General features: G+C 36.8%; 4 protein-coding genes across 4 annotated transcripts; 3 read left to right on the top strand and 1 right to left on the bottom strand.

Moving 5' to 3' along the window:
- Positions 1-1,290: 1,290 nt before the first annotated feature.
- Positions 1,291-2,674, top strand: LOC121764060. The gene has a single exon (XM_042160152.1). It carries the CDS (start codon positions 1,507-1,509, stop codon positions 2,419-2,421), a length of 915 nt encoding a protein of 304 aa, XP_042016086.1. The 5' UTR covers positions 1,291-1,506; the 3' UTR covers positions 2,422-2,674.
- Positions 2,675-11,754: 9,080 nt separating this feature from the next.
- On the bottom strand, positions 11,755-12,874 carry LOC121767990. The gene is made up of 4 exons (XM_042164324.1): positions 12,509-12,874; positions 12,314-12,424; positions 12,135-12,215; positions 11,755-12,050 (listed from the first exon to the last, which is right to left on the bottom strand). The coding sequence occupies exons 1-4, from the start codon at positions 12,761-12,763 to the stop codon at positions 11,988-11,990; spliced, it is 510 nt and encodes a 169-aa protein (XP_042020258.1). The 5' UTR covers positions 12,764-12,874; the 3' UTR covers positions 11,755-11,987.
- Positions 12,875-14,869: 1,995 nt separating this feature from the next.
- Positions 14,870-15,331, top strand: LOC121774011 (uncharacterized mitochondrial protein AtMg00710-like). Its single transcript, XM_042170932.1, has one exon. It carries the CDS (start codon positions 14,870-14,872, stop codon positions 15,329-15,331), a length of 462 nt encoding a protein of 153 aa, XP_042026866.1.
- A 954-nt stretch (positions 15,332-16,285) lies between these two features.
- On the top strand, positions 16,286-16,971 carry LOC121774000 (secreted RxLR effector protein 161-like). The gene is made up of 3 exons (XM_042170923.1): positions 16,286-16,419; positions 16,519-16,834; positions 16,918-16,971. Exons 1-3 carry the CDS (start codon positions 16,286-16,288, stop codon positions 16,969-16,971), a joined length of 504 nt encoding a protein of 167 aa, XP_042026857.1.
- The last annotated feature ends 2,852 nt before the right edge of the window (positions 16,972-19,823 follow it).

The raw sequence follows: 19,823 nt of genomic DNA, 5'->3' as shown, positions 1-19,823 counted from the left end.
GACTTTGTCTGGCCACAAAAATTATAGATAAAGGAGTAATTAACAAAACTAATGGGGTCCCATAACATAGTTCAACATGACTAATGAGATCATTATATGAGTTGTCTTGCCCATTTTACTAATTATAGAAATGATAATGTGACCCCAATAAAATGAACATAACAATATGTGTAAGATATTTTATTAAATCACTAAAATAATTTTTTTTAAGAATTATTACGAGCCACATTTGAATTCATATTGGTCGCCTCATTTGTACCCAATATCAATTGCTTTTGCTATAGAGAAAAAAAGTAAATTCTACTCGTATTTTAGAAATTCTTGTGTATTTATGTGCATATTGCTCCTTTGACATGCTTATATCTGAACAGGATTTATTTATTAAACAAATCGACGAAACTTTTCCGAACCACTATATTAGGATACTAATTTGAGCACTTGATGTACAAATATAGCAAACTGGACAATGATGATTAATAATGCCATAACGACCAAACACTTCGTTAATAAAATACTCCCTCACTATTATAATTGACATATTTTCCTTTTTAAAATGTTCAGTCTAAATGATACATTTTGACATATCTCACTTAATTAAATAAAGTGAGACAAAGTAAAAAGGTAAAAAATGGTACTTCTCCATTCCATCACAAGTAATCAACTTTCAATTTTGAGTTGTCCCATCACAAGTGATCATTTTTCTTTTTTAGCTAAAAATTTAATAATCTCTTACTTTATTCTCTCTTTATCTCTCTTACTTTTTCTTCTCTTTTACTCTCTCCACTTTAATTCCATATAGTATATCATTTTTTTAATTCTCGTGTCCAAAAGAAATCCATCACTTGTAGTGGGACGGATGGAGTATAGAATAAGGCAATAAAGTGAATATAGTAGTACTAACATGCTTGATTGACAAGAAAGTATAGTTAATTTTATCGGATGTCCCCGAAGGGACAAGAAAGTAAAGTTAATACAGTACTAGTTAATAACGAAAATAATTCTTGGGAAAATGATGGTTGAAACTTGATAGCTTTACAGGAAAGTAAAGTTGGTAATAAAAATGATTCATGAATGATGTGGATATGATTTTTAACAACCTTTCATGTGTTCGAAAAATATCAAAATTTTTAATTTTATATTTATACACTAAATTAAAATACAATAACTATTTTTATTAATAAAAAAATAATATATTAATAAGATTTGGTTAATAAATTATTAATAAAAATCATATTAATAATGAATGATTTAAATATGAATTATCCCATCACAATAATAAATGTTTTTGCCATTCTAGATATTCGTCTTGATCAATTTTGCTAATCACCCCTGCAATTTTGTTTATATATATGCGTACACAGTTTACTTTCTCTTGCCATCTAAAATTCGGATATCTGTGACCTGGATGATCTGTCACGAAATAAAGTAATTCCGTCTCAGTTTAGAAGAGAGAGTGTGTGATCAAATTGCCAGAATCATTACCATTCTCCTTCTCTGACCTCACAAATGAGAGACTTAACATCTTGCTTCAGCGAATACGCAGTTCAGATTTCCGATACATCGTGCTCCACCTACTCAGCGAATTCCTGCATTTCCCCAAACCTAACCCCTTCCGTTCAAAATGCCGTCACCTCTCTCTACAAAACAACCCTCTCCAACCACAAGCAGATTCCGGTGACACTGACCTGGACCCGGAACACCCTCTCGCAGGGCCTCACCATCTCCTTCGGCGACGACCAGTCCACCCCCGCCCTCTTCAAACTCACCACCAATTCCCGAATTTTCCGCAAGCTCAAGGGCGCCAAAACCCTCGATTTCCACACCACCGCAATCGAGATCTTCTACGATCTCTCCGCCGCCCGCTACGACTCCGGCCCGGAGCCAATCGACGGCTTCTACCTCTTCATCGCCCTCGACTCCGAGCTCGGCCCCATCCTCGGCGACGCGGCGCCGGAGGCCTACTTCAGGAGACTCAAATCGGGGGCTCGAATCGCCCAATTCTCCCTCGTCTCGCGGCAGGAGCACTTCTCCGGCAACACGCTGTACTCCACAAAGGCCCGATTCCACGAGGGCGGCGCGCCGCACGAGATCGTGATCCAATGCGGCGGCGGCGGGGAGCAGCCGGTGCTGTCGGTGTTTATTGATAAGAAGACGGTGATAAGGGTGAAGAGGCTGCAGTGGAATTTCAGAGGGAATCAGACGATTTTTCTCGACGGGTTGCTGGTGGATTTGATGTGGGATGTGTACGACTGGTTTTGCAGTCCGGGCTCAGGCTCAGGCTCGGGCCCGGGATACGCGGTGTTTATGTTCAGGACTAGGAGCGGGATGGATAGCAGATTATGGCTGGAGGAGAAGATGATGCGGAAAGATCAGGATAAGCATGATTTTTCATTCTTCATCTTCGCTTGTAAGAATTTGTGATTTTTATTTTGGGGAACTAGTAATTTTTTTTTTTTATTTTGGGGGTGCAAATAAATTTTGGTTGTTCAATACTCGTGAAAAAGGGAATAGGAGCTTAATTCAATTTATTTTTTATTTTATTTTATTTTTCGTTGCAATTTGTGTTTGTGTAGTTTCAGCGTGAAGATGTGTAGATTGGAATATATAGGTTTACTCCATGTTGTAAGGTTATCTGTTTTTTGAAGATTGAAAATAAAAATCATTCTTCTTTGTTTGCCGCTGCTACTTTGTATAATTATAAATTCTAAATTCTAATTTTATGAGTAATTTTTATTGCTGCATTTTTATACTACTATGTTTTTCAATTTTGTTTCTTCACAAACTCCATAATGACACTTATTTGAGCTGAGCTGTCATTATTCTCATTTTAATGTATCTTGATTTTATCATGCAAAAACCAGAGTGGGATTTTCTCTAAATTTGATTATTCCTCAACCCCAATGCATAAGTAAACTGTAAAAATGATCAAAGCATAAGAGACTTCCAAAAATCTGATATTATTCCCATCTGCATTAACCTTTTGTATATACATATGGACCACATGTTTTTTTAAGTACAGATCTTTAAATGAAAAAAACTATTTGTTTGAATTGCAACTGGTTGTTTAAGTACATATGCCATAATATCCATGATGTTTGGATTGTTGTAATAAATGATTGAACAATTACATAAAGCTTTCTATGATGATTAATCAAGAACGACGGAGAAGGAGCATAAACTGTAGAGCGGAAGCGTACCTTGATCCATAACTAATTGAAAGGCGGAATTGCTTTGCAGCGATTATGGATCTTCCAAACGATCAGAGACATTCTTCGCAATAGTCTGCCGAGAGAATACAGAGATATCGAATGTTCTTCTAACGTCTGGGGACCATAACCCTAGCTTATATTTATATTAAATATAAACCCCTTTATTTTCTATTCGGTCCCTCATCAAATAGAAAATCACATATGGTATCTACATTTATTTCCATAACAAATAAATACACTTTAGCCCAAACTTTAATCTTTAATAGATCACTTTAATTGGGCAACTGAAAAATAATCATACACATTAAATTAGTCATGTGGAAACCCAAAAATTCTAACAATCTCCCACTTGGGAAACACATGACACCAAATAAATGTGTATTAATCGAATGAGCGCTCAAAAGTGCTATCACATAGTGTATTCCCGAACAATCTTATTATCAACCATACCGGCATAGGACGAAAGAGGCAGTCACCATATTTTTTCATGATTAAACCCATCAATAATCACATATGCAAATATAATCAACAACAGATCAATTATGGAGTGTAGCATGAAAATTTCATGCAAGGTGATCATACATGCCTATTTCCAACTGGTCCTCCCAAATTCTTAATGAGATCAAACCCAAACCAAATAACACAAATAATGAACAAAACATAATACTTTATTTCTGCAGAGAATAACATGAGTTTTATAACTGCATGTTTAAAACACAATATAGAGCAATAACCAAAATTACTCCCACTGAACGGAAGTACCCTTAAACAACATAACACCTATTTGGGCTACATGCCCATGAAAGACCTTGAGTGTTAGTCCTTTAGTGAACGAATTTGGTATCAAATGCTATCCCTCATGCTCTATAGGTATTTGTCCATTCTGAACTTTAATTTACAACCAAGAAACTATGACATAGCAGAACTCTTGTAGTTTGAAATACAATACTGCAGGGTTATTGTCACAACATAACTTTAGTGGTCTTTCAATACTTTAACAATATGCAGCTTATTGACAAAATTTCACAGTCATATTCAATAACTAGATGCCCAAAACAAGTTACGAATTCTATTGTCATGGAAGAAGTAGCTACAAGTGTTTGCTCAGCACTTCTCCACGAAATGGCTCCACAGCCAACAGACACACGTAACCTAAAATGGATCATTTACTGTATTGGCATCTAAAAAAATCAGAATCAAAATGCCTAAAGATCTCTCCAAATGATCTAATTTTCTGTATGTGAGCATGTAATGCTTAGTTCTCTATAAATATATCATAACCCGTTTTGCTGCTTCCTAATGATCAATGTCAGGTTATTGAGATATCTGCCCAACATATAAACAATTAAAACCAAATTGGGTCTAATACACACTTGAGCACACATTAGGCTCCCAATCGCCGAAGCATATGGAACCTTCTGTATTTTCTAAGTCTCAAGATTTATCTTAGGGCATTGAATGAGACTAGGTTTGTCTCCCTTAGTCATAGAGGTATTTCTTTACTTGCAATTATGCATCTCAATTACTTTAGGCACTTTTTCAATATATCCCTTTTGTGACAACCGAAGAATATCTCGAGAGCTATCTCAATTTATTTCGATTTCAAATACAAAAGAGGTTCTCCCAAGATCTTTCACCTCAAATTTCTTCGAGAGTGATTCTTGGTGTTGTGCAATATTTCCCAAGAAGATGTATTTGCTCCCACTGAACTTGTGATACACACAACTATCAATAGCATTCTTTCTGAATCCAAATGAAAGAACTACTTTATAAAATTTGTGGTACCATTTACGAGAGTCTTAATTGAGGTTGTTGAGATTGACTTTAAATGACATCGTCCACATGAGATTGAATGTTTACAACATTATCATCTTGAGGTTCTTAATCTGTTTCTTCTTCAATGATAGTAACTGATACCTAAACATTGTTAGAAGCAGTAGTAGGTGTCTATACAAACTCCTCCTCAAAAGTAATGTTCCTTAATACATTCTTCCCCCCAAACTCAACATCCTCAAAGAATACTATATATCTCGTCCCAAATTAGTTCCTTTTGTGGGATCATAAAATTTAAAAAATCTCTAAATTTTTCTGGATGACCAAATGAGAATATATATGCTATAGTCTTTAATGCCTCTCCCAAAAGCAAATGTGACAAAGAAGAATGATAAATCATACTCCTTCATGTATCTTTAAGAGTTCTATTTAGTCTTTCAGCTACACCACTCATTTTGTGCGATCCCGACATGGTGTACTAAGGGACGATCACTCTTCCGAATAGAGGACAAAAGGTCTTTGACATTGTTCACCTGAGCAGTCATTTCTATAGTAGTATTCGCCACCACGTGCCAGATTTGACTCTCTTAATGCCTTTGTCGAGTTGGAGCTCAACATCAGCCATGAATATTTTGAACTTGTCTAGAACCTCAAACTTTTCATTGGTTAAATATAGGTACCCATAATGAGAACAGTCGTCTATACTTGATATAAATATTGTTGACCATTCCATGAAACCAAAGGAAATGAACCACAAATGTCCGTATATATCAATTCTAAGACGTCTGTACCTCTGTCGGCACCTAATTTCTTATGTTTGGTCTGCTTTCCTTCGATTCATTGAATCCACAAATCAATATCTGAAAAGATAAGTGTATTCAATATACTATCTGATACAAGCCTCACAATCCTTTATTTCGATATATGACCTAAATACTTGTGCCATAAATTAACCAAATTCTCATTATTTAATTTGTTTAGTCCCATTTTGATTCAACATGTAAAGCTTCTGAATATGAAGTAACATTGTTGAGCATATAAAGATTGTTATATGCACTTAAGGAAACAGTGCCCACCATATTAAAATTATGTGAAGGAAGAAATTTACTATTTCTGAATGAACAAGAGAAACCAAATTTGTCCTAAGCAGAAATAGAAACCAAATTCTGTCTAAAGACAGTACAATAAAGTATCCTTCAAAACTAGAATAATTACAGTATTTAATAACAATCTACAATGCCCAATAGTCTCTACTTCCACTGATTTGTCATATCCCATATAGATGTATCTTTCAACATCAATTGACTTTCGGCAGCATAGACAGCCTTGCATTGATAACCTTATGTGAGCTGTAGTACCAGAATCTACCCACTAAATATCATTAGAGATTAAATCCAAATTAACTTCAAAACAGACCGAAGCAAGAATTGTAACTTCCTTTGCACACCATGCGTGATATTTGTCACAACTCTTCTTTTTATATCCATGTCTACCACAAAAGAAACAACTATCATTATCCTTATGTTGTTTCTTTTGTGATGAACCCATATCCTTAGCAACATTCTCAATAAATTTTCTCTTAATGCCCTTTACTTTATTTCTTCAGATACGGACCAAATGTGCAACACCAAATGCACAAACAAGTCTTTAGAATTGAAGCTTAAGTGAAGCAACGTGAGACATTTTCATAATGTGCTCCCTTATGTTGCCCTTGCCTTTGTATACTTTATTGAGATCAAGCACGCTTGTCTAAATCTTAACGTTTTTCACAAAACGTTCCTTAATTTTGGCAAGGTATTCACTGGCCTTAGTGATATACTCAGATGCAGTGCCTCGGAAGGCTTATGGGATGCTAAACCCAATGATCAGTAGACTTACATGATTCGAGTATTCCTACTTCTCGTAGTTTCTCCTTTAACAAGAAGTATTACCGTCCTTAGGAGTAGTAGGTTGCTCAATCCTTAGCGTGTAACCAGATCCATGCAACACAGAACAATCAAAATATAATCTTTGCAATCCTTAAAATTTGACCCATTCAACACTAACATATTGTTCATGTTGGAAGAAACTGCAAAAGCGGATATCATAATTGAACAGAGAACAAAACCAAAATAGTTGTCATGCTCACATTCTAAAATCCAAATAAGAAGGTAACATCTCGAGGTAGCGGCACAACATCCATATCAAGTCTTTTGACAGTAATATGAACTTGTAATTGGTAATCTCATCGTAGTGATCAAATACTGACAATAAGATCTGGTCAAGTAGTGTCCACCTTTTGGCATCACACTACTCACATGAACACTGAATAATTATCACGAATTTATCACCACAGGTATATATGTATTTCGTGCCAAACATTAATTTTCCTTTTGGCCGACTTAAAATACACACACATACCGTCCTAACATTCGCAATAAAGAAGTCTAGACAAGAGATGTTACTTTTGCAACGTCATGTTTCGATTAATCTACTTTGAACATTAGTAAAACATTACGAGATTCCGAGCATAACATCCACATCAAGTCTTTTGACAGTAATATGAACTTGTAAATGGCAACCTCCTTACAGTAGTTAAACACTGACAATAAGATCATGTTAAGTAGCGTCCACCTTTTGACATCACAGTACTCACACGAAAACTGAATATTTGTCACGTATTTATTACCACAAGTATATGCGTATCTCGTGCCAAATATTAATCTTCCTTTTGGCCGACTAATATCCGCATTAAAATACACACTCATTAGTAGAAAATAAGGAACATGAGATGTACCCGAAAATTTGAATTCAAAAATTAAACTTAAAACCGAATGTAAACGCTCACAAGCGAGTCGTTAATAACTTTCCGAAACATAGTGGCTAGCTAACGAGGCACTAGGTTCGCATACCTTGCAAACTCAGCAAGTCATTAAATCCTTACGGCCAGCCCAATAGCTCCCCAGCAAATCGCAAATCGCTGACTCCTAATGGGATTCCATATAATTTTGCCAAATTCGATTTTCACTAAAATCGACAAAATCTAAATTTTGATGTTTCCCAAGAATGAAACCAATGAAACATATGCAGCCAAAATCAACACCCAAAATAACAACCAATTAAATCTACAAAACATAGACCATAGATTTATAGATTCACCAAAACATGCATTAGAGAAAACCTTCATCGCCGAACAAGAATACAGTTTGCGACATTCTAATACGAAACAGAATCAATGCATAAACGAACACATGCGAAACTGTATTCCCGATTCAGATCCAAATTTGTCTAGCTATGCGTAGTTTCCAAACCTCAATTCTCAATCAATACATGTATATTCATCAAAGATAATTTACAATGAACTTTTCAAATAAACTACCAAAAGCGTATTGAAATACGTGCACAATCATGACCTTGAATTGAATAATCAATTCGATCAACTCCTTTACAATAATTATCATTCATGAATTGAAACTATACAAAACATCAATATATGATTGGGCTCAAATTCAAATCGAGACAACTGTGAGTTGAAATCACAATTATTAATCAACAATGAAATCTTTACCATAATTATGAAACAACCGTGAAACGGAAATAAAGAATAATCATACAATTCTCGGCCAATTCATCCTTAAAACAGTCAAAATAATCCATAAAACATAAACCCTAATATTTATGGATTCATTAACTACAATAACAAAAATCCTAATTCTCCTTTTGCAATTCTAGGAGAATCATCAATAGAGGGGCTCTGATACCACTTGTTGGAATAAATGATTGAACAATTACATAAAGCTATCTATGATGATTATCCAAGAACGACGGAGAAGGAGCATAAACTGTAGAGCGGAAGTATACCTTGATCCATAACGAATTGAAAGGCGGAATTGCTTTGCAGCGACTATGGATATTCCAAACGATCAGAGACATTCTTCACAATAGTCTGCCGAGAGAATACAGAGATATCGAATGTTCTTCTGACGTCGAGGACCATAACCCTAGCTTATATTTATATTAAATATAAACCCCTTTATTTTCTATTCGGTCCCTCATCAAATAGAAAATCTCATATGCTATCTACATTTATTTCCATAACAAATAAATACACTTTAGCCCAAATTTTAATCTTTAATAAATCACTTTAATTGAGCAACTGAAAGATAGTCATACACATTAAATTAGTCATGTGGAAGCCCAAAAATTCTAATGGATGTCTTAATTGCATAGCTCCAGTTATGTAATTTGACTCCTAATGTAATTGTATTTAATGTGGGCTTGGTCGAGAACAGTCAATATATCCCGTGACCTATATGTAGTTTACTTCTTGTTACACTCAGATCCACGCTTTTTAATCATGGACATTGAGTGAGTGAGATTCAACATGAAAAATTAATGATTTTGTGCACTAGACTAGTAATAATAATTCCAAGATTGGAATCTTGTTTTGGTAAGAGCGTTAGAGTAATTTATGATGATAGGTCTTCTTCCCATGTTACTATATAAAAAAATAACTATTAATATTTAATACCAAGTGTTTATTTGCTCATAGACAATAATTCAACACCATATTTCCTACTATTAATGGAGTAAAACCACACCAATTTCCATTTCCATTTCCATTTCCATTTCCATTTCCATTTCCATTTCTTAATTATACCCATATACTATCACTATTATATAGAGTACTCCATATTCCACAAAAATAAAATAGGAAATGGAAGCAAAGTAAGATGAAATTGTCACGTGACAGAGCTGTGGTTTTCATGAGATCCAAAAGAAAGGAAGTTGCGTAGAGTTTAGAAACATGTCAAGCTGTGCCATCTACTCTCCTCAATCCCATATTAATTTTGATATATGTCCTTACCTAAATTTTAGGACCACATACTTATCCCTTCACTTAAAATATAGGCTTTTTTCATTTTCATATCTTATTCATACAAACCAATCAATGTACTATAATACTACTAAACTATTCAATCAAACTAGGGAAAGTAATTATTTCTTTGCTGGGCTTATTCTTCCGTCAACCAACAAACGACATGCATAATAGTAATAATGATAGTAATAATAATAATGTATTGTACAATATATAGATGTATATGATGAGACATAATATGAAAAAAATGGAGCAGACAGTTTTTAAAGGAAGACTAGTATGGCAAAGAAGTAAATGGCGACCAACTTTCTGTAGCAAAAAATAAGTTTCCGAGCATCTCTAATGGCGGACGTCCGGTCGGACGTCCGCGACGGGCAACCGGGACGTCCGCCATTGTGGCGTCGAAGGTCGGATACGGACGTCCCGTGAGGACGTCGGGTGTCCTCGGACGTGCGGGCGATGGGCGGGTGGACGTTCGCCATTGTGGAGTGGGTCGGACGTCCGGTAATTATTATTATTTTTTTTAAACTCTAGTGGGAAGGACGATGGGAAGGGCGGATTGTGCAGGGAATGTCCTAGTGACGTGGCAGTGGGATGGGAAGTCCTAGCGACGTGGCAGGAGGTGTTTTTGGGATGTCCTAGTGAATGTCCGAGTGGGACATCCGCCCACTGGAGATGCTCTAAGGCTCATACTCATAGAGTCATAGTCATGGTCCCATCTCCATGTCTGTCTTTCCCATGTGCTACATTTATTTTTATTACTACTACCATCTTTAAAATCCATGTTTTTTGCACCTTCATTTCGTTACAACTTCTCACTTCATACACATTTGTAAATCAAAGATGACGACAATTGACAAGTTGTTGCATCACTAGCTACTTTTAATCGATAACTGAGTTCAAATAGTAATTGATCACTCTACCAACTAAGCCATTATGTGACAAAATAGAATAACATGCAATGTATATGCTACTTATTCCTAGATTAATTACAAAGATTTGGTAGTATATTTTTTATGTTTTTTCTTCTTTTTCAAGAAAAAAAACAATACCATCACATAAGCACCAGCATATAAAACATATGGACTTTTTCTGTTTAAAATAAGAAACCAAAATATCATAACATCAAAAACCAATTTATTCAACCTCATGGCTCTCAAAATGCGAAATGGCCATATTATTATCAAATCTATTTGAATTCTCATTTTAAATTAAATTATGAAATAGGCAGTGTTCAAGTTAAACCCAATGTTTCGTGTCCAGGAATTGTGGCCTAAATAATTTCTAATATTCCCAACATAAAAGCAAGGCCCCCAAAAAAATAAAAAAGCAAGGCCCCCCAAAAAATAAAAAAGCAAGGCCCAATTCTTCAATTGGGCTTAATTAACCCAAAAATTAACTCGAAAAAACGCTTTTGCTTGCGCATAAAATACAATATCAGCATACATTATTTATTTCTATTAAGAGAGAAATGAGAGCTACAGTTCATATAAGTTCTCACTCTCAGCCTAAACTCTTACCTTCCAATTCCATGTTCTGGATTGAAAACTGTCTTGTATTTGCATTTGTAATTTATGCATAAAGAGTAGTTCATTTGATCGATATAGCAACTATTAATACGTCTGTTTTAATACTTTCGTTCCTCAAAAATAATTTTTTAATCATTTAAGTCTATTTCACAAAATTAGTTTATATTTATTTTTATATACATTACTCTAGGTTTCATTATTCAATGACAATATTTTAACTAATTTTTTTCGCACATTTTACCACTTTATCAAACTTATACAGTAGTAAAGATTCAAATCTTTACCAATTAATATTGAAATTTATATATATCTGTAAAATTTTAACTACCAAGTATATCTATTTTTAGGGGAAGTAGCCCTCTAAAAAACTTTGAATTCAAAAATGTTCTTGTAAAAGGAGGTGACCGTTGCATTTGATGTCGATTAATATCCTCCAAACTGAAATCAAATACAAACAGCACAACTATCTTGCTTCTACAGTTTTTCAATCACGATCACCATTAGATTCAAAAGTAAGAAGAAATCAATCTTAATCACAAAAAAAGAAAACAATCTTCAAACACTCAACCAAACAAGATGGAAACCTTAACAAAATCCTAGAAAAGGGATTATTGGATTCTATATGTTCTTGCAGAGCTCTTCTAATTTGGTGGATCTCAATTTCTCGCTTTCATTCATCAACTGCCCAACAAAAATCCAACAAACAAACATAAATAAAATAACACTGAAAAAATGTTCAAATAAAGTAGGAGCTTCTTCTTCTACCTCTGCTAATTTGGCAAGGAGTTGCCCCTTTTCTGTGGTTTTCTCATTGAAAGCCTCAACCGATTCTTTATACTCCTTTTCCTATAAAATACAAACTCAAATTATATTCGAAGATGACACCACACAACAGAAAACCTCAATCCAAATCTGGAATAAAAAATAAAAAATAAAAAAATCACCTTCTTCTGACAGGTGACTCCCAACGATTTCACATCTCGATTCACAATTTCAACCCTCTTGCATATCGCTGATAATTCCTTCCTCATCGGATCCGTCACAGAATCAAGCTCCTACCGAATCCTCAGTCAATCAATAATTCCTTTCCATCTTATTTTAAAAATTGAAAAAAAAAGAGAAAAAATTGAAAAACTGACTCCGTGAATCAGATGAAGGCGCTTGGCTTCTTCCTCGACGCGCGTCAACTGAGCTTGAACTCTGTCTCTAATCTCGGATCTCCTCCGCTCGATGTCGTCCTCCTTGGCGCGGAAGGCGGCGAGGGCGGAGGTGGTCATGTCTTGGTCGTGGAGCAGGGGGCTGTCGGTGTCTGAGGTTTCGATCATCTCGGACATCTTCTTTCGCATACAAAACATTGTTTGAGACTGCTGCTGCAGCGGCTCCTCTGTTGTCATTATGCGCTGTGAAATGTTGTCGTTTTGCTTTTGTGCTGTTTCTCTTAATTCTCTTTTTTCTCTCTCTCTCTCACTTTCTTTGTTTAAAAATGAATGACTGTGTGGATCCACCTTGCTTGCCTTTCAATTTCATACTAATGTTCCAGTTAGGTATTGACCCACTTCCCTTTCTTTATTTCATTATTTTAATTTTTCCATTCACCAAATGTCAGCCCCAATTCCATTTATCCACCTGCCATGTTAATTTTTCTCATCTCAGTCCAACAACTGCATCCCAATTTAAGGCTCATTTTCAGATGATTAAATTTTAATTGAAATCGAAAAATAAAAATTATTATTATAAAATACAATAATTTAAAACTTAAATATCAAAAAATTACAAATATTATGTCCAAATTTCTTTGATCAGATCTTTTTGGAGCTGGTTATGAGCGGCGAAAAAAGCTTGTTGGGCATTATACTCCAATCAATTAGATGATTAAATTTTAATTGAAATCGAAAAATAAAAGCCTTGGTGAGGGTTGTTTCGTGCTACTCCCCAGCTCTGGTCCAGCTTCTTCTTATCCCCAAGTAGTTTCTCCGAGTACTTTATCATGTAATGAAATACTCCCTCTGTCCACTAAAAGTAGTAAAAAAGTAAATGAGAAGTTTATTGATAGACAGACAAAAATGACAAAATAAGAAGTTTATTGGTGGACGGAGAGGGAACAAGTACTCCCTCTGTCCCTTTGTAGTAGAGACGTTTCTTTTCAGTAAGGGATTTAAGAAATTATGTTAAAAGTGAGTTAAGTGAATGAAGAATAAAGCAGGAAAATAAAAAAAGGTAGAGAGATGAAGAAAGACTAAAATAAGAGAAAGTAAAGTAAGACCGAAGAAAAGTTGGTGCTTTTTGCCAAAATAGGAAATGACTCAGCTATAGTGGGACAACCTAAAAAGGAATACGACTTAGCTACAGAGGAACGGGGAGAGTATTGCACATGCATACATATTATCAACAATACATGATTGGAACAACCCTCTTGTCGGACCTTTAATGTTTTCCCAGTGGGATTGCAAGACAGCAAAAGCCCTTTCAACATCCTTCCGAGCCGACTATTTTCGTTGAGCAAATAATGCTCTCTTCAAATCAGTCGGGCATATAATCGACTTGACAAACACTGTCCTATTGTTAAAATAAACAAATTATGGACTCATGGATTCTGGACTCGGATTGCAGCCTCCACATATGCCCGAGGATAGATTTGTTAGAAGAAATCACAGAAGCTAATGGCTCGGTGGTGTTGGGCAATAACCAAGTCTGCCGAATTCAGGGGATTGGTAAAATCAGATTCAGGTTGGATGATTATTCAACTGCAATCCTCAGTGATGTTAGATACATTCCTGAAGTGAAAAGAAACTTGATATCCTTGGGATTGCTAGAGAGGAAAGGGTGTTCTTTCCATTCATCTAGTGAAGTTATGGAAATCAAGTAAGATGGAATAGTAATGCTGAAGGGGAACAAGAATGGAAGTATGTACTATATCTGTAGATTGGCAATCAAACCTGATGATCAAGTGAACACTGTGAAAGCAAATTCTATTGGGGTCTAGCATCTGAGGTTGGGGCACCCTGCAGAAGGAAGCATCAAAGAATTGATGAGAAGAGAAGTAATATCTGGCAGTGATGATAGATGAGGCCATCCTTGTGAAGAATGCATCCTTGGAAAGGCCAAAAAGCAGTCATATCAGAAAGGTAAACATACCTCTATGGTACCTCTAGATTATGTGCACAGTGATTTGTTGGGGCCTTCTCAAGTTGTATCTGCTGGTGGGGGAGGTATTACATGACAATAATAGATGACTACTCTAGAAAATTTTGGGTTTTTATTCCCAAAGAAAAGTCAGAAGCTTTCTCTAAATTCAAAGATTGGTCTGCTATTGTTGAGAAAGAAAAAGGTTGTATAATGAAGTGCTTGAGGACTGATAATGGTCTAGAGTTTCTATCAAAGGAGTTGGAGCTATTTTGGTCAAGCAAGGGAATTAAGAGGCACATGACTGTTCCCTTGAATCCCTAACAAAATAGAGTTGCAGAGAGGGGCAACAGAACAATCATGGAGAGAGTAGATGCATGTTGATTGCTTCTGGTATGGAGAAGAGATTTTGGGTTGAGGCTGTTGCTACTGCAGTAAAGCTGATCAACAAATGCCCATCTTCTAGCATAGGTGGTGATACACCAAATTTGAGGTGGTATGGCAGTTATGGTGACTACACTCAGTTGAGGGCTTTTGGCTGCAAAGCTTTTGCATATCTCAAGCAGACCAAGCTGGATGCAAGAGCTCAGAAGTGTGTGATGTTGGGTGATCAACAAGGTGTGAAGGGCTATAGACTTTGGTTCATAGTGCCAGGGAATCGCAAAGTGATTGTGAGCAGAGATGTTACTTGTGTGGAGGAGGATATGCCTTTCAAAAATTCTGAAGAAAAGGTCCAGCATTCACAGAAAAGTATTGATGTGGAGTTGGAAAGTCAGAGTATGAAGCAGGTTGAATCTGAAGATGTTGTAGTGATGAGCTCAGATGATGAGGAGACATAAGATGATCCTCCATAACCAGAAATCAGTGACTATCAACTGGCACGAGATAGAGTCAGAAGGCAGAATGTAAAGTCTCCACCCAGATTTGCAGTTGCAGACATGTTATATTTTGCACTATGTGTAGTTGAAGAGATTGAATTCTCAGAGCCTGGATCTTATAAAGAAGTAATGAATTGCAGAGAAAGAGATAAGTGGCTGAAGGCAATTCTTGATGAGAATGATTGATGAAATAGACTTTCTCATCAAGAATGGTACATGGATTTTGGTGGACAAGGTGAAGGGCAGAAAGCTTGTAAGCTGCAAATGGCTCTTCAAAAAGAAGATTGAGTCAACAGATAATGAACACATCAGGTTTAAGGCAAGGCTGGTGGCCGGGGATTCACACAAGAACATGGATTGGACTATAATGAGGTATTCTCCCCAGTTGTTAAGCATACTTGAATAAGGATTTTGTTGGTTGTGGTTGCTAAATTGGACTGGGAATTAGAAAAATTGGATGTTAAAACGGTATTCTTGCATGAGGATCAAGAGGAAATCATCTTTATGTGTCAGCCAAAGGGTTTTGTGAAAACAGGAATGGAAAACAAGGTGTGCCTACTTAAGAAAAGTATATATGGGTTGAAGCAAGCCAGTAGACAGTGGCACAAGAAATTTGATGATTATGTGCTCAAGAATGGTTTTGTAAGATCTAGCTATGATGAGTGTGTCTACATAAAAAGGAAAAAGGGAGTGGCAGTTGCTTATTTGCTACTATACGTAGATGATATGTTGGTGGCGGGGGCTTCAAAGGCAGAAGTTCAGAGAGTCAAGGATGACATGAACTTGGCTTTTGAAATGAAGGACTTAGGTGGAGCTAAACGAATTCTATGCATGAACATTGTGAGAAACAGATAAAGAAAGGAGATTTGGCTGAACCAAAGAGACTATGTTTCCAGAGTCATAAAAAGATTCAGAATGGAGACAACAAAATCAACTGCAATACCTATAGCTCAGTACTTCAGATTATCCATGGAGCAGGCACCAAAAAGCAAGGAAGAAATGCTAGAAATGCAGAGCATTTCCTATGCTAACATTGTGGGGAGTGTGATGTATGCCATGATTGGGACTAGGCCAGACATAGCCCAAACAATTAGTTCAACAAGCAAATACATAAGCAATCATGGAAAGGATCATTAGTTGGCTCTCAGATGGATTCTAAGGTATGTAAAAAGAGTTGGAGACCTTGGTATCTTGTTTAAGAGCAGCTCTTATAATGGAGAGGATGCTTTGGTGGGATTTTGTTCTAGTGATTTTGCAGGAAATGTGGATACTCAAAAGTCACAGTCTGGGTACATTTTTATTATGTATGGTGCGGCTGTAAGCTGGAAGTTGAGCATGCAGAATGTGGTGGCCCTATCAATGACCGAAGCTGAGTATATTGCCTTAACATCAGCGGTGAAGGAAAGCTTTTGGTTAAGGGATATTACTACAGACAGGGACGGAACTAGACTTCAAAATAAGCAGGTACTAAATTTTAAAAATTGTAATTATAATATTAAAATATTAAATTTATATATAATATATTTACAATTTTTATGAGACTGTAGATGATACTTGTTTTCGATGAGCCGTCAATTCTTGATGAGAAGGCGAAGGCCTAGCGAGCTGAGGTTCTCGCTAAGGCACACATCGTGGTGGTATTGATCCTCGGTGACAAGGTGCAACGAGAGGTGTCAAAGGAGACCACAGTGTTGGGAATTCTTTAGAGGTGTGAGGAATTGTATATGACTAAGTCGCTTGCCAATCGTCTTTTCATGAACCAACGACTATATTCGTATCGATACACCGAAGATAGAAGTGTATTGGAGCAGCTGGAAAATTTCAACAAAGCAGTTAATGATCTCGAGAATATCGATGTTAAGCTCGAGGATGAGGATAAGACTATTCTACTTTTGAATGTTTTGCCAAAGGTGTATGATCAGATGAGGGACGCGATCTTGTTCGGGAGGGAAGGGACTGTCACTCTGTTGGAGGTCCAGTCAGCCCTTAGAGCAAAGGAGCTTCAAAGAAATGGTGAAAAAGCTCATGAATCGACCCCAGAAAGTCTTAATATCAAGAAGTTTAAGGGCAAAAAGCCATTCAAGAAGGAGAAGGAAACTCCAAAGCCGGGAAATAGTGATCAGAGGGAAACCCGATCTTGTCATTGGTGCAAGAAACCGGGTCACTTAAAGAAAGATTGCTTCGCATGAAAGAAGAAGCAGGCTCAAGAAAATGGTTCTACATGCCTTGAATGTGATGGAGAAATTATGTGAGGAGTCATGGATTCTGGACTCGGATTGCAGCTTCCACATATGCCCGAGGCTAGATTTGTTAGAAGAAATCACAGAAGCTAATGGCTCGGTGGTGTTGGGCAATAACCAAGTCTGCCGAATTCAGGGGATTGGTAAAATCAGATTCAGGTTGGATGATTATTCAACTGCAATCCTCAGTGATGTTAGATACATTCCTGAAGTGAAAAGAAACTTGATATCCTTGGGATTGCTAGAGAGGAAAGGGTGTTCTTTCCATTCATCTAGTGGAGTTATGGAAATCAAGAAAGATGGAACAGTAATGCTGAAGGGGAACAAGAATGGAAGTATGTACTATCTCCGTAGATTGGCAATCAAACCTGATGATCAAGTGAACACTGTGAAAGCAGATTCTATTGGGGTCTAGCATCTGAGGTTGGGGCACCCTGCAGAAGGAAGCATCAAAGAATTGATGAGAAGAGAAGTAATATCTGGCAGTGATGATAGATGAGGCCATCCTTGTGAAGAATGCATCCTTGGAAAGGCCAAAAAGCAGTCATATCAGAAAGGTAAACATACCTCTATGGTACCTCTAGATTATGTGCACAGTGATTTGTTGGGGCCTTCTCAAGTTGTATCTGCTGGTGGGGGAGGTATTACATGACAATAATAGATGACTACTCTAGAAAATTTTGGGTTTTTATTCTCAAAGAAAAGTCATAAGCTTTCTCTAAATTCAAAGATTGGTCTGCTATTGTTGAGAAAGAAAAAAGCTGTATAATGAAGTGCTTGAGGACTGATAATGGTCTAGAGTTTCTATCAAAGGAGTTGGAGCTATTTTGGTCAAGCAAGGGAATTAAGAGGCACATGACTGTTCTCTTGAATCGCCAACAAAATAGAGTTGCAGAGAGGGGCAACAGAACAATCATGGAGAGAGTAGATGCATGTTGATTGCTTCTGGTATGGAGAAGAGATTTTGGGTTGAGGCTGTTGCTACTGCAGTAAAGCTGATCAACAAATGCCCATCTTCTACCATAGGTGGTGATACACCAAATTTGAGGTGGTATGGCAGTTATGGTGACTACACTCAGTTGAGGGCTTTTGGCTGCAAAGCTTTTGCATATCTCAAGCAGACCAAGCTAGATGCAAGAGCTCAGAAGTGTGTGATGTTGGGTGATCAACAAGGTGTGAAGGGCTATAGACTTTGGTGCATAGTGCCAGGGAATCGCAAAGTGATTGTGAGCAGAGATGTTACTTGTGTGGAGGAGGATATGCCTTTCAAAAATTCTGAAGAAAAGGTCCAGCATTCACAGAAAAGTATTGATGTGGAGTTGGAAAGTCAGAGTATGAAGCAGGTTGAATCTGAAGATGTTGTAGTGATGAGCTCAGATGATGAGGAGACAGAAGATGATCCTCCATAACCAGAAATCAGTGACTATCAACTGGCACGAGATAGAGTCAGAAGGCAGAATGTAAAGTCTCCACCCAGATTTGCAGTTGCAGACATGTTATATTTTGCACTATGTGTAGTTGAAGAGATTGAATTCTCAGAGCCTGGATCTTATAAAGAAGTAATGAATTGCAGAGAAAGAGATAAGTGGCTGAAGGCAATTCTTGATGAGAATGATTGATGAAATAGACTTTCTCATCAAGAATGGTACATGGATTCAAGGTGGAGGGAAGAAAGGTTGTAAGCTGCAAATGGCTCTTCAAAAAGAAGATTGAGTCAACAGATAATGAACACATCAGGTTCAAGGCAAGGCTGGTGGCCGGGGATTCACAGAAGAACATGGATTGGACTATAATGAGGTATTCTCCCCAGTTGTTAAGCATACTTGAATAAGGATTTTGTTGGTTGTGGTTGCTAAATTGGACTGGGAATTAGAAAAATTGGATGTTAAAACGGTATTCTTGCATGAGGATCAAGAGGAAATCATCTTTATGTGTCAGCCAAAGGGTTTTGTGAAAACAGGAATGGAAAACAAGGTGTGCCTACTTAAGAAAAGTATATATGGGTTGAAGCAAGCCAGTAGACAGTGGCACAAGAAATTTGATGATTATGTGCTCAAGAATGGTTTTGTAAGATCTAGCTATGATGAGTGTGTCTACATAAAAAGGAAAAAGGGAGTGGCAGTTGCTTATTTGCTACTATACGTAGATGATATGTTGGTGGTAGGGGCTTCAAAGGCAGAAGTTCAGAGAGTCAAGGATGACATGAACTTGGC

This window comes from Salvia splendens, chromosome 2, assembly GCF_004379255.2.
Source record: "Salvia splendens isolate huo1 chromosome 2, SspV2, whole genome shotgun sequence".
NCBI lineage: Eukaryota > Viridiplantae > Streptophyta > Magnoliopsida > Lamiales > Lamiaceae > Salvia > Salvia splendens.
Note: the sequence above shows the minus strand (reverse complement) of the source record. Positions and strands in the feature narration are given on the sequence as shown.